This window comes from Rattus norvegicus, chromosome 13 (assembly GCF_021556685.1).
Source record: "Rattus norvegicus strain SHRSP/BbbUtx chromosome 13, alternate assembly SHRSP_T2T, whole genome shotgun sequence".
NCBI classification, from domain to species: domain Eukaryota; kingdom Metazoa; phylum Chordata; class Mammalia; order Rodentia; family Muridae; genus Rattus; species Rattus norvegicus.
The window spans coordinates 88,921,678-88,943,055 of NC_141546.1; the positions used below are offsets into that span (position 1 = coordinate 88,921,678).

General features: G+C 39.7%; 1 protein-coding gene across 1 annotated transcript; it reads left to right on the forward strand.

The window, feature by feature from the left end:
- Positions 1–20,214: 20,214 nt before the first annotated feature.
- Positions 20,215–21,168, forward strand: Or6p1 (olfactory receptor family 6 subfamily P member 1). The gene is given in 1 exon segment (NM_001000087.1): positions 20,215–21,168. A coding segment is annotated over 1 exon segment (954 nt).
- The last annotated feature ends 210 nt before the right edge of the window (positions 21,169–21,378 follow it).

The following is a 21,378-nucleotide window of genomic DNA, read 5'->3' on the forward strand; positions in this document are numbered from 1 at the left end:
CTGATAAACAACTCCAGCAACATGGCTTGATAAAATTAACTCAAACAAATCAATGACCTTCCTCTACTCAAAGGATAAGCAGGCTGAGAAAAAAATTAGGGAAACAACACCCTTCGCAATAGTCACAAATAATATTAAATACATTGTTGCAACTCTAACCAAGCAAGTGAAAGATCTGTATGACAAGAAATTCAAGTCTGTGAAGAAAGAAATGATGGAAAGATCTCCCATGTTCATGGGTTGGCAGGATTAATATAGTAAAATGGCCATCTTGCCGAAAGCAATCTACAGATTCAATGCAATCTCCATCAAAATTCCAAATTAATTCTTCACAGAGTTAGAAAGCAATTTGCAAATTAATTTGGAATAACAAAAAAAAACAGAGAAAACTATCCTCAACAATAAAAGAACTTCTGGGGGAATCACCATCTATAACCTCCAGCTGTGTTACAGAGAAATAGTGGTTAAAAGCTGTATGGTATTAGTACAGAGATAAGCAGGTAGGTCAATAGAATAGAATTGAAGACCCAGAAATGAACCCATACAACTTATGGTCACTTGATTTTTGACAAAGGAGCTACAACCATTCTGTGGAATTCAACAAATGGTGCTGGTTAAACTGGCAGTCAGCATGTAGAAGAATGAAAGTTGATACATTCTTAGCACCTTGTATAAAGCTCAAGTCCAAGTGGATCAAGTAACTCCACATAAAACCAGATACACTCAAACTAATAAAAGAGAAAATGGGTACGAACCTGGAACACATGAGCACAGGAGAAAGTTTCCTAACAGAACACCATTGGCTTATGCTCTAAGTTCAAGAATCAATAAATGGGACCTTATAAAGTTGCAAAGCTTCTGTAAGGCAAAGGAAACTGTCATTAGGACAAAATGGTAACCAGCAGATTGGGAAAAACTCTTTACCAATCCTACATCTGATAGAGGGCTAATATCCAATATATACAAAGAACACATAAAGTTAGACTCCAGAGAGTCAAATAACCCTATTTAAAAATGGGCTACAGAGCTAAACAAAAAATTCTCAACTGAGGAATCTCAAATGGCTGAGAAGCCCTTAAATGTTCAACATCTTTACTCATTAGGGAAACGCAAATCAAAACAATTCTGAGACAGTCAGAATGACGAAGATCAAAATCTCAGGTGACAACAGATGCTGGCAAGAATATGAAGAAAGAGGAACACTCCTCCATTGCTGGCATGATTGCAAACTGGTAAAACCACTCTGGAAATCAGTCTGGCAGTTCCTCAGAAAATTGGACATAGAACCCGAGGACCTAGCTATACTATTCCTGGGCATATATCCAAAAGATGCTCCAATATACAACAAGGACACATGGTCCACTATGTTCATAGCAGCCTTATTCATAATAGCTAGAAGCTGGAAAGAATCCAGATGTCCTTCAACAGAGGAATGGATACAGAAAATGTGGTACAGTTACACAATGAAGTATTACTCAGCTATTAAAAACAATGACTTCATGAAATTCTTAGGAAAATGGATGGAACTAGAAAATATCATCCTGAGTGAGGTAGCCTAATCACAAAAGAGCACACATGGTATGCACTTGCTGATAAGTGGATATTAGCCCAAAAGCTTGGAATGCCCAACATACAATGCACAAACCACATGACGCTCAAGAAGAAGGAAGACCAAAGTTTTGATGCTTCTTAAAAAGGGGAACAAAAATACTCACAGGAGAAAATATGGAGAAAACGTGTGGAGCAACGACTGAAAGGCCATCCAGAGACTGCCCCACCTGGAGGATCCATCCCATATACAGACACCAAATACAGACAATATCGCAGATGCCAAGAAGTGCATGCTGACAGCAGCCTGATATAGCTGTCTCCTTTGAGGCTTTGCCAGAGCCTGACAAATACAAAAGCATATGCTCACAGCCAACCATTGAACTGAGAATGGGGTCCACAGTGAAAGAGTTAGAGAAAGGATTGAAAGAGCTGAAAGGGTTTGCATCCCCATAAGAGGAACAACAGTATCACCAACCAGACACCCCAGAGCTCCGAGGGACTAAAGAACCAATGAAAGAGTTCACAGGAATGGACTTACGGCTCCAGCTGCATATGTAGCATAGGATGCCCTTGTTGGGCACCAATGGGAAGAGAGACCTTTGGTCCTGTCAAGGCTCGAGGCCTGAGTGTTGGGGAATGTCAAGGCAGAAGGTGGGAGGGAGTGGGTGGCTGGGTAATGGAGCACCTTCATAGAAGCAGGATGGGAATGGGATAGCAGATTTCTAGAGGGGAAACCAGAAAAGAGGAAAACATCTAAAGTGTAAATTAAAAATACCCAATAAAGGAGAAAAAGAAGAAGAAAGTAAGTCCATGAAAATCAGGGACAAGACAAGGCTGTGTGCTCTATCCCGGTATCTTCAAGACAAGGCTGTGTACTCTATCCCGGTATCTTCAATACAGTTCTTGAAGTTTTAGCTAGAAAAAAATTGACAAGGAAAGGAAGAAGTCAACATATTGGTACTTGTAGATGATGTGGTAGTATACATATCACACCCCAAAAACTCAACTAGAGAACTCATAAGCTGATAAACAACTTCAGCAAGGAGGCTGGATATAAAAAAAAAAATAACTCAAAGAAATCACTAGCCCTTCATTATATAAAAGTTAGACAGGCAGAGAAAGATGTTAGTGAGACAATACCTTTCATAATAGCCATAATAATATAAAATATCTTGGTGTGACACTAAACAATCAAGTGAAAGACCTGTATGACAAAATGTCAAGTCTTTGAAGAAGGAAGTTGAGGAAAATATAGACAGATGGAAAGATCTTCCGTGATCATGGATTAACATACTGAAAATGGCCATCTAAACAAAAACAACTTACAAATTCAATGCAATCCCCATCAAAATACCAACACAATTCTTAACAGATCTTGAAGGAACAAACAAACAAAAAATCTCAGGATATTTATAATAATCCTGAATAGTAAAGGAAATTCTGGAGGTATCGCTATTGATTTCAAGCTGTATTATAGAGCAATAATAAAATTGCATGGTATTGGTATAGAAAAAGACAAGTGAGTCAATGGAATCTGGTTGAAGACCCAGATATAAACCCACAGACTCACAGACACTTGACTTTTGACAAGGAAGTCAAAATCATGTAGTGGAGAAAAAGAAAATACTTTCAATAAATGGTGTTGACCTAACTGGATTTCTGTATGTAAAGAATTCAAATAGATCCATATTTATCACCCTACACAAAACACAAGTCTAAATGGATCAAATACCTCAACGTAAAACCAGATACACTGAACCTGATAGAATAGAAATTTGGAAATAATCTTGAATTCATTGTCACGTGAACAGAATTATGCAGGCACTAAGCTCAACGACCAATAAATGGGACTCAAAAGCTTAAAAGCCTTCTACAAAGGCAAAGGACACCACAAAAATTAAAAAATGGCAGCGTACAGAATTGAGAAAGTTCTTCACCTACCCCATATCTAACAAAGGAATCATCTAGCAAAGAACTCAAGAAACGAGATATTAACAAACCAAACAATCCAAATAAAAATGGGGTACAGACCCAATCAGAGAATTCTCAATAGCAGTATCTCTAATGGCCAGGAAGCACTTAAAGAAACGTTTAACATCCTTAACCATGAGATTGTAGCTTTCACCTGCCAGACTAACTAAGCACAAAGACACAAGTCACGGTTTGTAAAGTTCATTATGGAGGCTTTTCTCTCCCTTCCCCGTTTGTTCCGAAAAAAAAAAAAAAAAAAAAAAAGACAAGGCGCTCTCTGCATGCTCTTGCCTATTTACTTCCAAATAAATAAGACTGAGAACCAATATAATTATTAACAATCTGCAGCCACCAAGCTGGACAGGTTCTGAGCTACCGTAACCTGACAAAGCTGCCTGTTTCCCAGGCTTGTGGTTCTTTACCTGCATTTGAGTTTTTCTCTGGCTCATTCTATTCCATGTGTGTCCTCATGGTGACTCCCCTGAAGATCTGACCATGGCTAAAACTCCTGATCCTTTCCTTCCTCTCCTCTTTCTTCTCTCTTTTGGCTCAGAATACCCTGACTGGGATGGGAAGTCCCATCCAATTCTTTTCTGCCCAGCTATAGACTGAATTAACTTTTAGTTAACCAATCAGAAGTGATGGAAATGAATTCTAACACATCACAGGGATAGGGGATGCTCCAAGTTTCATGACAATGACAATGCCTGGACTTCAACCAGTTCTCTGGGCACAGTAATTAGCATCTGAATTCATAGTAGACAAAATATACTGATGAGAATGTACAGCAAGGGGAACACTCCTTCATTGCTGCTGGGAGTGCAAACTTATACAGCCAGTTTGAAAATCAATATGGCAATTTGTCAGAAAATTGGGACTCTATTTCAAGACCCAGCTATACCACTCCTGAGCATATACCCAAAAGATGCTACACCCTACCACAAAAACACTTGCTCAACCTTGTTCATAGCAGCTTTATTCCTAATATCCAGAAACTGAAAACCACCTAAATGTTTCTCAACTGAAAAATGAGTCAAAAGATGTGGCACATTTTCACTATGGAGTATTACTCAGCTATTAAAGTCAATGACATCATGAAATTTGCTGACAAATGGATGGAGGTAGATAAAAATTATCCTGAGTGAGACAAACCAGGGCTAGAAAGACAAAGACAGTATGTGCTTACTTATAAGTGAGTATTAGCAGTAAAGTATAGGATAACCATGGTACAATCCACAGACTTTGAGATGCTAAGTAACAAGCATGGTTCAAGGGAACCATATAAATCTCACTGAAAAGAGGAAACAGAATAGGCATCATAGATGGATGGGGAGAGGTCTGGACAGGGGTGATGGAATGGAGATAGAAGGATCAAGTGTAGGAGAACTGAGGGAGAGAATACTGGGAGAGACAACTGGAATGGGGTGGGTCATCTCTGGGACAAGCTGAAAACCTAAGGCAATGGAAACTCCCAGGAATCTATGAGGATGACCCTAGTGAAGACGCCTAGCAATAGGGAATACAAAGCCTGAACCAGCCATCTCCAGTAGCCAAGCAAGTCTTCACATGGAGGAATGGTATACCATCCCAGCCAAAAAATCTTCAACCTACAATTTTTCCTGCCTATGAAGATGTGCTGGGATAAAGGTGACACAGAAATTATGAATGGCTAACCAATGACTGATCAAGCTGAGGATCATCTAAGGAGGAGGAGCCCATCCATAACCCCACAGGGCCAGGAACCAGAAGCTGGATAGCCCAGAGACCCATGTTAGAATCAAACATGAAAGGCAAAAGAAAAAATTCAATGAAAGGATTCCTAGTGATATTCTGTCACATAAATTGATGTCGAGTCCAAATGTCATCAGAGAAGCTTCCCAGTGTTGCTGTTAAAGGTTGCTGTAAACTGTTGCTGTAAATTTTTAAAAAATGATCTTGTCTTATCCCACACTAGGTCTGGCACCACAATGCCCCAAGATATCTGGTAGATATCTTCAGCTCAGTCAGCAAAGCCTCTCACCCACGTTGCTCTATCCCATATCACACTGCTGATAGCTTCTCTCTGAGCCTGGCAACAATCTCTGTACCCATCTAGTTCCCAAGGCAGGCTGCCACCATGCCAGAAATATATATCCCAGTTCCTTGGCGGCCTAGTGTCTCCAATTGCCACATATTTTCTTAAACTTAAATTGCCACATGAAAGAACACACAACACAATAATCTCTGATCCCATTGATAATATATAATTTGCTCATCTAGGCATACAAAGCCCTACACATCCATCCCTTAATACTCATAACAACCTGTAAATCTGCAGAGAGGAATCTTAACATCCACCTCCCTGTTCTCTCAGCTTCTTCTCTTTTTCGCTCACTCCAGTCTCCTCCTCCCTCTAAAACTTTTCTCCCACCCATCCTGCCTTCTCGTCCAATGACAGGCCTTGTTCTATCTTGTACCTGACTTCACCTGCGTGATGTCATCATCCTACAATCCAGCAACTGAGGAAAATAGATGCAGAGACCTACAGCCAAACATTAAACAGAGCTTGGGAAATCCTGCAGAAGAGGGGGGAAAGGACTGTAGAAGCCAAAGGAATCAAGGACATCACAAGAAAACCCACATAATCAACTAACCTCACCCCTTAGGGTCTCACAGAGACTGATCTGTCAATCAAGGATCCTGCATGCGTTTGAATAGGCCCTCTACAATGTGCTATAGCTATGTATCGTTGTCTTCTTGTGAGACTCCTAAAAGTGGGAGCAGGAGCTATTTCTGACTCTCATGCCTGCTTTGGGGAACTTTTCACCATACTGAGATGTTTTGTCTAACCTTAACTGAAGAAGTGGTACCTAGTCTTACTGCAACTTGATATGCCATGACTGGCTGGAGCCTAACTCTTTTCTAAAGAGAAACTGAGGAGGAGTGGAGGGATGGAGAGAAGAGGTGGGGAGGAGGATTGAAAAGAGAGGAAGGAGGGAAAACTGTGGTCAAGATATAAAATAAATATTTTTTAAAAGGAAAAATAGTCCCACATAACAGTTCCTTGAAGTTACCACTAGCTATGATAACTCTTGCTTGGCATGGACTCATGTTTAGAACACATCTTCTGTGCTCCTGTTATAATATTAAGCTTTAATGAAGCTATATTAAGTTGCTTCTATTACTGAAACTGTGTTGAAATAAATAAATGGTATTTACTCACTCATGATATGGGTAGATGATATTATATTTAAATCTAGAACTGAAACTGGAGGATTAAAGTAAAATGTAGAAAAGCAAAAGCCATGTATTTACTCGCATGTGTAGGAAGTGAAAAAGACTATTTTAACATGGGTTAGTAATTACTAGAGCCTGCAAAATTTTAGTAAATGAAATGTGTTGACACATTACTTATAATACTGAAGTAAGAGTCAAGATGTGCCTACTGGTGCTCATCATGTTACATGATGGCTAAGGGGCAACCAACCACTCTCTAATTGGGTTCAAGAACTGTTTCAAAGGATGTGTCTTAGTCAGGGTTTGTATTCCTGCACAAAACATCATGACCAAGAAGCAAGCTGGGGAGGAAAAGGATTATTCAGCTTATACTTCAACATTGCTGTTCATCACTAAGTCAGGACAGGAACTTACATGAGGCAGGAACTTGGAGGCAGGAGCTGATGCAGAAACCAAGGAGTGGTGCTCCTTACTGGATTGCTTCCCCTGGCTTTCTCAGCTTGATTTCTTATAGAACCCAGGTCTATCAGTTCAGGGATGGCACCACCCACAATAGGCTGGGCCCTTTCCCCTTGATCACTAATTGAGAAAATGGTTTGTAGCTGGATCTCAGGGAGGCATTTCCTGAAGGGAGGCTCCTTTCTCTGTGATAACTCCAGCTTATGTCAAGTTGACACACAAAACCAGCCAGTACAGGAGGTATTTCACTTATATTATTCTTAATCTGGTTAAAACATTTTTTTAAACAAGGAGGTCCTATGCTTTGGAGGGTGAATGTATGTACTGTTTTTTGGATAAATGCTTATGCTCTGAAACTGTCTTCTAAATATTTATGTTTATACCCATAAATTGAGATGGTCTCAAACTTAATCAAAGAATTTGCTTTTCACAGGGAATAGTGGTTAGTATAAAGGTCAATAATTGATCAAACTACTGAAACTTGGACTCCAACCAGAGAAGCAGGTAGGCTAAATGCAGGTCTTTACCTCTCCCTCAGCTCCTCCAGAACCAATTCTCCAGTCTTATCTCCGACTCTGTAGCAGACCATCTGTTGCAGCCTCCCTTCTCCTCCCCAACTCCCTTCTCCAATGTATCATACAGATGTCCTCCAAACTTCATTTGCCCAACTCATTGCTTTATTCTAACCATTGACTCTAACTGGCATTCTCTAGCCAGCAAAGCAGTTAAAGTAATTGCAGGCATCCTTACTTTCCTCCACTTTCAATTTCTTGGTCTCTTCACCAGCTCTAAGTAGACCATTTGCCTTGGCATCTCCTTATTCTCTGCCCCCATTTCCAGAGAACTAAGCATATCCTAGTGGAACACTTTGTTTCCTTCCATCCTACTGACTCCCTCAGCCCACCCTCAGACCATCCCCTAGTTGTCGCCTTCTAATATCTGGAAGCACATTTTACCTAGAACCCGAAGTGGTATGTCTATCAGGATCCCAGAAGAATTTTATAATAGGCAACAAAGTTGCCACCATATTCTCCTATAAAACAGAGATTGCAACGAAGCCAAGGAACAAAATACCTACCCAACAAAGACAAGACGAGATATTAGCACCTATAATTCCAATCTTCCAAAACCTACATGCCTGGACTTCAATTTAAAATCACAGGAAGAATAAGATGTATCCACTAGAGTCTAGCAACACTTCCACAACAAGCCCTGAGCATTTCAATATAGATGAAGCACAAGACAAAGAACTTAAAAAGCCTTTATGAGTATGATAGAGGTCCTTAAGGGGAAATAAATTCCTTTAAGTAGCCAGAGCAAAGGGGTCCCATGTGAATTCTCAAGAATGCAGGCTGTTGTCAATACTATAGATTGCTCTTGGCAGACTGCTAGCAAGACCCCTTTGCTGAAGGCAATACCTACAGAACTCAATGAACATAGGAAGGTCAAGCAAGTACGTACATAGATGCTTTACTCATATGTGCTGGATTCTTTTCTAGAGGATAATAGTCAGCTTGCTGCCAAAGGAGAAACAGAAACATCAACTGAGTCACAAACCCTTTGTCCTACAATAGAGTAGTGCCTGCAATATATGCTAGTGTGATGGCAGGTCTATATTTGTGGGAGTAACCAACCAATATCCAGTTTGTTTGAAAGCCCACTCCAAAAGATGAAACCCATACTTAATGCTGCTTGAATGACCAGGAACTTGAGACTACATAACCCAGGGTCCTAGGGAAAATCCAAATACCACTCTTTGTTTTATTTTCAAAAAAGTAGCCATAAAATGTCTCCTAATGACATCCTAGTATACTCATAGATCTGTCCCTTGCTCAACCATCATCAGGGAAGCTTCCGTCCAAAGCAGAAAGTAACAAATACAGAAACCCACATTATTCAGACAATTATGTGGAAAGTGAGATATCTTGACATACTCAGCTCTGAAAGTAATGTTTCCATTGAATCTCTCCCCTCACTCAGCTCTACCACTCCTGGGCATATACCCAAAAGATGCTCCAACATATAACAAGGACACATACTCCACTATGTTCCCAGCAGCCTTATTTATAATAGTCAGAAGCTAGAAGCAACCCAGGTGTTCTTCAATGGATCAATGGATGCAGAAAATGCGATACATTTACACAATGGAACATTGCTCAGCCCTTAAAAACAATGGCTTCATGAAATTCTTAGGCAAATGGATGGAACTAGAAAATATAATCCTGAGTGACATAACCCAATCACAAAAGAACACGCATGGTATGCACTCACTGAAAAATGGATATTAACCCCAAAGCTTAGAATACCTAAGGAAAAATTCATAGATCATATGAAGCCCAAGAAGAAGGAAGACCAAAATGTGGATGCTTCACTCCTTCTGAGAAAGAAGAACAAAGTACTCATGGGAGGAAATACAGAAAAAAAGAGTGGTACTAAAGAAAAGTCATGCAGAAACTGCCCCACCTAAGGATCCATCTCATATGAAGCCACCAAACCCAGTCACTATTGGTGATGCCAAGAAGTGCTAGCTGACAGGAGCCAGATATGGGTGTCTCCTGAGAGGCTTTGCCAGAGCCCTACTAATACAGATGATGATGGTTGCAGCTAGCCATTAAACTGAACAAAGAGAGAAAAGACTAAAGGAGCTGAAGGGGTTTGCAACACCATAGGAAGAAGAACAATATCAACTAAACAGACCCCACCAGACTCCCAGAGATTAAACCAGAAACCAATAAGTACACATGGAGGGACCCATGGCTCCAGTCACATATGTAACAGAGAATGACATGGTCTGGCATCAATAGGAGGAAAAGTCCTTGGTCCTGTGAAGGCTCATTTCCCCAGTATAAGGTAAGGCCAGAGTGTTGAGATTGGAGTGGGTGGGTGGGAGTAGAGCATCCTCATAGAAGCAGGGTGATAGAAGGATAAGGGAGAGGGTGGAAAGGGGATAATATTTTAAATGTAAATACATAAAATTGCCAAGAAAAAATAAAATAAAATAAATGCCTCCCCTCAGGGCTCAGAGAACCCTGATGAAGAGGAAGCAGAAAGAATGTAAAAGTCAGAGAGAATGGAGGACACCATGTAAACAAAGCCCTCTAAATCAACATGACCAAAATTCATATGCACTAACAGAGATTGTGGAAGAACTAACAGCTATTTATGTACCTGGATCTGGAACAGGTCCTTGGAATGTATATGACAAGTGTCATTTAGTTTCTTTATGGGATTCCTGAATGTAAGTGAATGGGTCTCTGTTTTATTTTGGGGGGATGTTTTGTTTTTTGGGGTTTTTTTTGTTTTTTGTTCCTTCTCTTGGGTTCTTTCCATTTTGTTTGTTTGTTTTGTAAAATTTTGTGTAGATGGATGTTTCATCATCAGAGTCATGCCCTATTGGAATGTGTTAGTTCCATGAGCTGCTTGCTATATGAATAGCAGCTTTAGCCTCTCTAGTTTACTACTTCCTGTCTCTCTATGTGGGATCTCTCTCTCCTCCCTCTTTTCAAGTGTGTCTTCTATAGTGCTTTTGACCCTGTAGTAATTCCCTCACTAGAGGCAAAATAGATGGAATGTTTTAATGCTGTTGTAGCCTCCAAACTGTGATTCAAACACCCTCTCTGCTTTATATAGTGTACATCACCTTCCTGAAGTCCAGATAGAATGGCTATAGAGACCAACTGATGATTGTAGACACATAAATAGTCTGTCTTGATTAAACTATCCCTTACTGTCTTGTCAATATAGATTGTAGACATGTTGTGTTACAAAGATTATTTTTCTGTCCTGCCCTGGTACCAGGAACACATGAGAAATGCAAACAAGTACACAGACAAAATGCCCATAGCTATCAAACCAAATTTAAAAAATAAATTTAAAAAAGTAATTTAAATATAAAAAGAAATTATGTGAAAAACAGTAAAATAATACATATAGCAATAAATTCCCTAAAATCTAAATAAAAGACAATCTAAACTAATGGTTGCATATTGTTTACCCTGTGTAAAGAATTATAAATAACCTTAGATGATTTTCATCACACAAGAAGGTAAGGAGAGGTCTATGGCCAACCACTATACCAACCACTCTATGTTTGGGATCTAGATATGTATAGATAGGTTTCTGTGGAGATCCTAGACCAAATCCCTCAGTGCAAATCATGGGACAGATCACAAATGTTCAGTAAAAGAGATTTGTATATGACTTATACCAACAGAAAGAAGCTTAAAGTAGGTCTACCTGTTCAATTACTGAAAACACTTCTTGAAACATCTAGTCCTTTAACCTCCAGAACACTACACTAGACTCTTGTCCCTTTCTGAGTCCTGTGATTTCCTCTTCTGGATAAATTCTGAACTCATATTTCTGTCAGTCAAAGTCCCTCTTTCAAATATTTCTTGTTCATCCTTTACTGGTTCGCTTTTTCTTTTTATCCCTTCCACCCTTCTCTACCATGGCCCCTCTTCCTCTAGGTAAGCATAACAAATACAATCCTCTACAGTTATTAAATCTTAGGCCCAAGTTAACGTTTCTAAGCAATGGCAGCATGAGTCTACCTCTTACTTACACTCCATGTGTTAGACAAGACCTATTGATTTTTCTCTTGTGCTTTATCCATGTCTCTCTGAGAGTTGCAGTCATCTTTCCATATTAGGCTAAGCAGAGGTTCTGAACCTCTGGCTCAAGACCCCTTTGGAATCTGAACAACCCTTTTTATAGGGGTTGTATATCAGATATCCTGCATATCAGATGTTTACATTACTATTCAGAATAGTAGCTAAATTATAGTTATGACATAGTATTTGATGATTGGGTGGTCGTCAATGAGGAGCTGAAATGTTAAATATTAAAGAAAATCACAGCATTAGGAAGGTTGAGAAAGACTGGACTAAAGCCTCAGACATAACTCTAAAGTTTCAGTTCCATACAGTCTCACCTAATCCAACAAAAAGAACTGTAGCTGTGTATCACTTAACAAGGGTTCATATTTTGATAAACACTCCATTAGGTGTCTTTAAGTAATTGTACAAGCCTAGGTGGCATAAATAAATCAAGAGATGTAGAAAACAGACGCCATCTGAAGCTGCTATAGGTACAACATGTATGCTATTTATATAAAACTTTCATTATGCACATGTACCAGAAAATTCTAAAATAATAATGGCTGGGAGGGTTCTTAGTGGTATAATATAAGCTGAGTGTGTCTCAGGCTCCGAGTTCAATCTCTAGCACTGAAAATAAAAATGACAAAAAGTATAATAAGAAAACCACACAAACTCTACTGGCATAGTGTTTATTAACAATATTGGCTTCAAAATATATATAAAAGAAATACACTCTGGGGTTATGATGAAGTAAATAAGCCAGCTAGTCATTTGCTGTCATTATGAAGTATGCAATACACACAATTTATGTACTAACCTTTCATGAAACTAGCAATGTATTATGATCATTTACACCAGCATCATAATAGGCTCCTGAATAACACTGCTTTACTTTACTTAATGATAAGAATTTTTCAGCTTCCTTATCATCAACAAAACCACTAGTGGGTGTGGGTAAATTCCATTGCATGCAGTGATGTCCTTATACCACTTGACTGTGTTAGCATATCGACTGTTTTGAAGTCACAGGACGCGTTCATTCGTTACTGCAGAGAAGATTGAGAATGTTTATTACAACTCACTCTTCCCTTAACACGGTGTGATAGATAAATGATTCGTACTCTTAGCCTGGATCTCAAGAGGTAAGCTACTTCATCTGTGATAGTTTTAGCATGACACAAAGCCAAGAAGCCATGTACCCATAGCACCAGTCAAGAAATCCAGAGTTATGGGAGGAGGAATTCATCACATTCATAAACTGCCTCAGGTCAGAGCTCAGAATCAACAGTCTGCAGATACCTCTGCCAATCTCACCCACTTATTCTGAGGTCTACACTATCTGTCTTCCTAGGCCAGTTTTATCTAGAAACAGGTCTTGGGGGAATAGAAATGTAAGCAGGAAAGGACATTTCCCTTATTCAGCTGGTGACTATGTTAGGAAAACAAAGCACACATCTCCAACCCATAGGTGGACAGATGGTAAGATGCAAAGACGAACAAGTTTGACAAATGATCATGTCCTCAAAACCCAAATAGAGTCTGGGAGAATCCATCCATCCACAACTCTCTTACTTCACCATCTCCTTTTAAAGAGAAATTTAGACTTGAGGTTCCCTAAACATTTGCTTCTCCAGTCCCTCTGACATCAGAATTTGAGAAGCGACATGAAGATACTCTACCTGGCTGCAGGCCTAAGTTCTGTTAGGACTCAGACTATCACATGTGAAATAGGAAAAAAATTTCCCTGAGGTGTGTGACTTGGACAGTCTTCTTGGAGAAACATAGGTCACCATGACAATATGTCTTCAGGGGCCATATCCCGGAGGAGGGACAGCCCTATTCATAAGAACTGGCTACTGACACTCCGGTTGGCTTTGGGGCCCAATCTGCTCAACCTATTTCCTGTCATGTCCTGTCCTATCCTGCCACAAATGACCCTAATTCCATGATGAAGTGTCATGTCTACTGAAGGGGACTAGTAATAGACCTTGCCTGCTCAGAAGGCACAAGGAACCAGACATAACAAATATCAGAAGACACAAAGAAAGTGAATGAGGAGGACAGGAAGCTCAAGGACAGGAGAGAGGAGAGGTGAGTATCTCAAGAAAATACATCATTATGCAGGCCCTTCACCATTCCTTACACTTTTCATGAGGTCAACAAGCCATTGACTTTCCCTGACAATCCAGGCTGCTTAAATTCTGATGAATCTTAGTCATTCAACGTCTCATAGTGAGTGCCCTACCGAGATACCTTAGACCTATATGTTTACAATTATGAAAATTGCAAAGAAGAAATGTTTTTAAAGTGTTCACTAGTGTAAGTATATTCCTGGGTATAGACATGTTTACATTTTTATAAATGGAATGCAATGATGATAGATCATGGAATATGAGATGATATGTTAACACATGTATACAATGTGTAAAAATTAATTAAGAAGGATAAATATCATTTACTTATCATGTCTTTGTGTTTGGAGACTTTGAATTCTTTTCTATAGTTTTTCATTAACTTGGTAATAGGTTCTTGTCAACAATAGTCAGCCCACTGTTCTGTAGAACATTAGATCCTATTGATTCTATGAAATCATGTTAGGAATTCACTATCAAAACTTCCTTCCGCTCTCTTTCTCACTGTACTTTCTCACCTCTAGCAAGCACTATTTCATTCTCTTCTACTTTGAGGTCAGTAATTTTAGCTTCCATATATATATATATATAGGAACACATACAGCGTTTGTCTTCCTGTGCCAGCTAATTTTTCCATTTTGCTGAAATGATAGCTTTCCTCTTTTATGTAGTTGGATAATTTCCTACTTGGTTTATATATAATCATGTGGGTGTGCATGTGTGCGTGTGTGTGTTTTTGTGCACGCGCGCATGCATGCGCATGATGTGTGTGCATGTTCTGTTTCAATAATATCCATTCTAACTGTGGTCACATGACACCTTACTGTTGTTCTATGTGCATCTCATAAAGGACATATTTAAGTAAGAAAGTATCAAAACTCCGAAGGTCTCTAAGAATATTGGACAGGATAGAAAATTTAAGGGGAAATTTTAAAAGGTAAAAACAGTGATGAAAGGCAAGAACTGATATTTTATGCTTAAAGGAAAGTATCCATGGGCCTACAGCTATACCTAATTATGTCTATATCTGAGCAGAATACTTTTAATTACACGTTGATAAAGTCTACCATTCATCAGTTGTCAAAACTTAACTTTTATTTTTTGTTTCATTTTCCTGGAGAATAATAGATACAAGATAGAAGTGAGGTTCGCTCCCCTATATTCACGACAAGATCATCCGAGTTATTATCAGACTCACAATGTCCCAGGTGTATGATCTTTAAAATTAAATATCATCCTTCTATGTTAGTCATAAGTAGAGATAAAGGTCCTTCGGCTCATTGCATTGTTGAATTGCTAGCACATAAAAAGTTCTCAGAGCCTAACTTGGGCTCATACGTTCCATTGGTATTTCTCCTTTATTTTAATGACTTCAATGTTCCTCAGTTACAGATCCACTATATCGTTTGCTAGAGCATCGATATTCACTTTGTATTTATCAACAGAAGAATTGAAGGAAAACTAAAAAAAAAAATAATAATCTTAGATTTCTCTGGAAACAGTGTTTCTGTGTGGAGGGCTCTTGTTTTCTGTGTCTCTGGATGAAGACTTACTCCCTGTGCAGAGGCATCAGAGGCAGAGAAATAGGCTGTTAAAATTTCAATCTTGTAGCATGCAGGAAGTTAGGAAGTTGGGGGGCTGGATGAAAATTTGGCCAGGTTTGCTGTTAAAAGTAGCCAGTTTGGATCAAGTGACTTCTTGTATTTTCAGGGCCAAACATCTATGGAATCACCAAGCTTGTTCTATTATTATTATTATTATTATTATTATTATTATTATCATTATCACTATAAAATAATGAATTGATTCACTTTGTGGGCAAATTATTCTCAACAAGGAATTGTATTGGGATGGGTACTCAAGATGCCCCCATCACTATTCACACCGTTATTAATTTCTACTTAAAATGCAAGTCCTCTGATGAGTAGAGTGTATTTCAAGATATTGATAACATGACAGTTGAAACTTCAGGCTCATCTGTCCTGTCATGTCCAGATAGGAGGGTGCAGACCTGTTATCGTGAAATGTTTGGAGTGCAAGTGGGAAGATGTAAGGAAGAAGTAAGGGGTTCCCAGAAGTGAGAGCAAACATTTAAAAAACAGAAACAGAACACACGTGCACACACACACACACACACACACACACACACACACACACACAGAGAGAGAGAGAGAGAGAGGGAGAGAGAGAGAGAGAGAGAGAGAGAGAGAGAGAGAGAGAGAACTAATCATGAGGTTAGCATCCACAGACAGATTCAGAGGAAGTAACCTGAATCCTGTCCTTAAGAGTCTGTGTAGGGCAGCCTCTTCACAGAGCATACTGTAGAGAAGAGAGGGAAATATATCCAGTTTGTAACATAGGTCAAACTTGCCTTGCCTGGAGGGGAAGTACTTGGCCTGCCTGAATAGCAAACAGGATCCTGATGCCAGCCTCGGAAGAGGATATTAGGTGTCACTGAGGAAGAGGTGAGAGTTAGAGCCATAGGCACCTTTTAGCACACTGCAGCCTATGTGCTGGGGCTGGCTTGCCTTGAATTCAACAGATAACTTAAGTCATGGTGGACTTCAGGAGGAAGGTGAACTTGTGAACGGGAGAACAGAAGGATGTCCTGAGCTCTTTCCTGCTCTCACTGCACTTCCAGCTATTTTTTACTCTGTAATTTTATACAGTGCTGAGACCAACAATTACATTTTGTGTTTGTCTCAGTTTTTAAGTTTATAAAACATGTATTTGAATGAAGCTACATGAGATAATGTAATGTGTATGTGTCTGTCATGCTCCACTGACATTTGGTAGGGATTTATTGCTTCTCATATACTGCAGTGTATGCTGGGAACAGGGCAATGAAAAACACTGTTCCTCAGCAAACCTCCCTCTGCTCTGGCTTCTTTGGCATCTGAACTTTGCCACCTTGTTCTGGACAGGCTCTAAGGCTTTCCTCACTCATGAAAGCATCTAGCCCATCATTTCACTGTTTTCCAGGTTGAGGCTAATAGGCACTCTGAGCTACAGATAATTTCCCAAGATCAAGGTAAGGAATAGTACCAAAGGAATTGTCCCCTGGTCCTCATCCAACTTTCTTTTGCACACTTCCAAAAATCAATCTACTTGAGAGAGAGCTGTTTCTTTTTCCAACTTCCCTGTTCAAAAACAATTTCTTCTTCTTGATCAGAAATGGCATAATTGTGTGTTATGGTCTGAAAGTGCCCCAGAGTGTACGTTAGTGTCAGGGCCAATCAGCAGAGAAACAGTGAAGGGCAGATAATGAAGTAGCAAATTCTTCCTGTGAGCCAAACCAGTTGTCAGCTAAAAGATCAATAGAAACAGTTTGGATGATGGATTACTGTGTGATTTCTGCATATAACTAATAAAACGTTGAAATTACTTTGTGTCATTGCTACAGAAAAGTCACTTTCACTCTCAGGGCCATTAGTGTCACCTGGGGAAGTGGGTTTACCAACATTTAGCCTTCTACCGTGAGATGCAAGAGTAGAATTAATGCTGGAATTTTCCTCATTTGGGATAATATGCAGTCATGGTTGCATATAAAAATATAAAAACGACAATCCACATTAGTAGAAGATGGGTTTTCAATAAAATGTTAACATTTTGTCTAATATAATTTTTCAAACATTGACAAATATTTATACTGTTTGGGCTAGAAGGATGCTAATTTTATAACATCTAGAGGAAAGTCTTTAATAAAGTATTTGTAATCTCAACAGTACAAAAACAACAACAAAAAGAGCAAAAAAAGAGAGAGAGACCCACATAGATACAGATGAATCCACAAAAGAAGTACAATTACAAAATATCATAAACCATTCTATATTGTGATGCCTATAATATAAAGGTTGTTACTATTACTATTTATATTCATTTACATAATGTAAAAAGTATTAAAGGAAATCACAGCCTCAATATTTAGATGATTTGAATAGGTGAAGAGGTGACATAGTGGTTTCATTTAGATTAGTATTCCCGACGTGGTAGGATTAGGGTCCTGTAAATATTTCAGTGTCTGATTAAAGTAGGTAACAACATGACATATCACTTTTAAAGATTTTTGAGGAAGCAATGTGGCATGCTTAAATCTAACTAATAATGAAATGTTCCTTTCAGCTGTATAACACTACCTTAAGTCAGATTTGCAACTTTCCCAACAGCCCATTGAGGAAGTCAGGTCTCTGGCAGTGTTGATAGGAGACTAGGGAAGCATAGCAGAATGGACAGCTAGGGCAAGATGACCAACTGTGTAGGCTTGTCAGTTTCCTGTGGTCACTTACCATATCATTACCATGGAAGCCGGGGTGCAAAACTATATTTACTTCTCAGAGTCTGGTGTTTGACGTCTGAAATCTGTACCACTTTTCTAATGTCAAGGTACTAGAAGAGCCATGATTCTTCTAGAAATTTGGGGAAAGAACTATTCTTTAGCTCTGCTAGTTTCTGGCAGCTTTTGGCATCTTTGAGTTTGTAACCAAATCATTATAACCCTTGAGAGCAGCCACATCTTCAAATCTCTCTGTGTTCCAGCCTTACGTTGTCTTCTCATCTGCAGGTCAGTCTCATATTTCTTTCTAGCCTTCCTTTAAAGTCTCCTGTGATTGGATGTAAGGGCACCTTGTTAATTCAGGACAATTTTTCCATCTGGCACCTAGTAATTTAAATTATTCATTCCATCACATTTTCAAAGCTCCTTTTAATAGTCACAGGTTCCAGGGATTAGAACATGCAAAGGTTTTGTTCTGACTCCCCAATAAGCTTGGCTTTAGCTGTGTGTGTGTGTGTGTGTGTGTGTGTGTGTGTGTGTGTGTATGTGTGTGTATGCATATATTTACATGTGTACATGAGTGTGTGTTTGTGTGCACATGTGTGTGCATACATGTGTATGTGTACATGAGTGTGTATGTTTGTGTGTGTGTGTGTGTGTGTGTGTGTGTGTATGAATGTGTGATCATGTGGATATGTGGATATAACATACGGCTTTTACATTTCTTTTATAGAAAATCTGACTTTGTTCTCCAAGCTAGCCCTGCACTCTTGGCTTCAATCTTCCTGCCTCATTCTCCTGAGTAGATAGGAGGACAAGAACCACTGCTCTGTCTGATATGGACAGCCCATCAAACTAGTTCTAAGAATGAAACATTGTGACTCTGGAACAAGGAATGACCTCAAAAAGATTAAATGAAGCTCTTTTCAGAGTATTTCCTTATCTCTATACTGGATTGTTTCTCTAAGTGTAATGAACACATTTCAAAATACTTCTTCCTGCTGTGCTCTCTTACACTGTAACTCCAGAAATCACTGGATTTTCACAACCTCCTAGTCAATTTCTCTTCAGTGACAAGTTCCAAGGATCTCCCTTGATGTCCTTTTATTATTTCATCCGATAAACATTGAGTAAAAGTGCTCTGGGGCTTGGAGGGTAGTAGTTTTTTCCTGAGGAAAGTGAGAGAAGAGCATATCAAAGATTTTTTAAAATTATTGAAAATTAAGACTCAAAATAATAAGGCAATTTTGAAGTCTCTAAGCTAGCATTCACTGAATACTTAATGTAGTTGAGGTCATTAGTTACTGAGTATCATCTTCAAGAGCAAGAATGCTTCCCTTGAAATTGAACAGTGAAGAGGGAAACATAAAGTAAGAATTGGTAATATCTTGAATAATTGAACATCTATAGGCTTGTAACCTGTTCAAGGTTGCTATTGCTTTGATGCATTTGCCTTTTAGCCTTTATTTTTTTAATTTATTGAATATTTTATGGATTTAGATTTTAAATGTTATCTCCTTTCCCAGGCCCCCCTCATATAACCCTTCCCCCTTCTTCTGTGAGGATGTTCCCACTCCCACCCACCTACTCCCACCTCACCGCCTTGGCAGTCCGCTACACTGGGGAAACAAGCCTTCACAGGATCAAGGGCTTCTCTTCCTATTGATGCCAGACAATGTCATCCTCTGCTACATATGTGGCTGGAGCCATGGGTCCCTCCATGTGTACTCTTTGGTTCATGGTTTAGTATCTGGGAGCTCTGGGGAGTCTGGTTGGTTAATATTGTTGTTCTTCCTATGGGGTTGCAAATCCCTTCAGCTCCTTCAGTCCTTTCTCTAAGTCATCCATTGGGATCTCCATCCTCAGTCCAATGGTTAGCTGCAAGCATCCTCATCTGTATTGGTAAGGCTCTGGTAGAGCCTCTCAGGAGACATCCATCTCAGGTTCCTGCCAGCAAGCACTTCTTGGCATCATTCCTATTACTTTTGCAGGCATTCAAGTGGACTGGACCATGAGTAATCTGAGCAGAAGCCATGTGGAGGAGTTCGTCTTGGTGGGGTTTCCTACCGCTCCACCCTTTCAGTCACTCCTCTTTGTTTTCTTTTTTGCGATTTATCTGTTGACATTACTGGAAAATATGCTCATTGTTTCTACAATCTGGCTCACCCCAAGCCTCCATCGCCCCATGTACTTTTTCCTCAGTCACCTCTCCTTCCTGGAACTATGGTACATCAATGTTACTATTCCCAGACTCTTGGGAGCCTTCCTTACCGAGGACGGTAGAGTCTCTTATGGAGGCTGCATGACCCAGCTCTACTTCTTTATTGCCTTAGCCTGCACTGAGTGTGTCCTTTTGGCAGTTATGGCCTATGATCGCTATCTGGCTATCTGTGAACCCCTCCGTTACCCTAGTCTCATGCCTCCTAGGCTGGCCACTCGCCTAGCAGCTGCTTCTTGGGGCAGTGGGTTCTTCAGTTCCATGATGAAGCTACTTTTCATTTCTCGGTTATCCTATTGTGGGCCCAATATCATCAACCACTTTTTCTGTGATATCTCCCCACTGCTCAACCTCACTTGTTCAGACAAGGAGCAAGCAGAGCTGGTAGACTTCCTGCTGGCACTGGTAATGATTCTGTTGCCTTTAGTGGGCGTGGTTTCCTCATATGCTGCCATCATTGTAGCCATCCTGAGGATCCCTACAGCACAGGGACGCCACAAAGCCTTCTCCACCTGCACCTCCCACCTGGCAGTGGTTGTCATCTACTACTCCTCCACTCTCTTCACCTATGCACGGCCCCGAGCCATGTACACCTTCAACTACAACAAGATCATCTCTGTACTTTACACTGTCATTGTCCCGTTCCTCAACCCAGCCATCTACTGCTTAAGAAATAAAGAGGTGAAGGATGCTTTCAGGAAGACCATGCTGGGAAGATGCCACCATCCTAGAGAAGATCCAGACTGATGTGTGACAGATCTCAGCAGACAGGTAAAGAAGTCATACCAATGATTTGGCTATCAATCACAAAATGGCACTATAAGGAATATCAGTGTCAATTAGTCAATACTTCAAATACTGTCTGGGATCCTCCTAATACATACAAAAACTAATAAACCATTGATTGTGTGCAAACATTTCCAAACTAAGGTTGGATTAGAAACACAAGAATTAGCT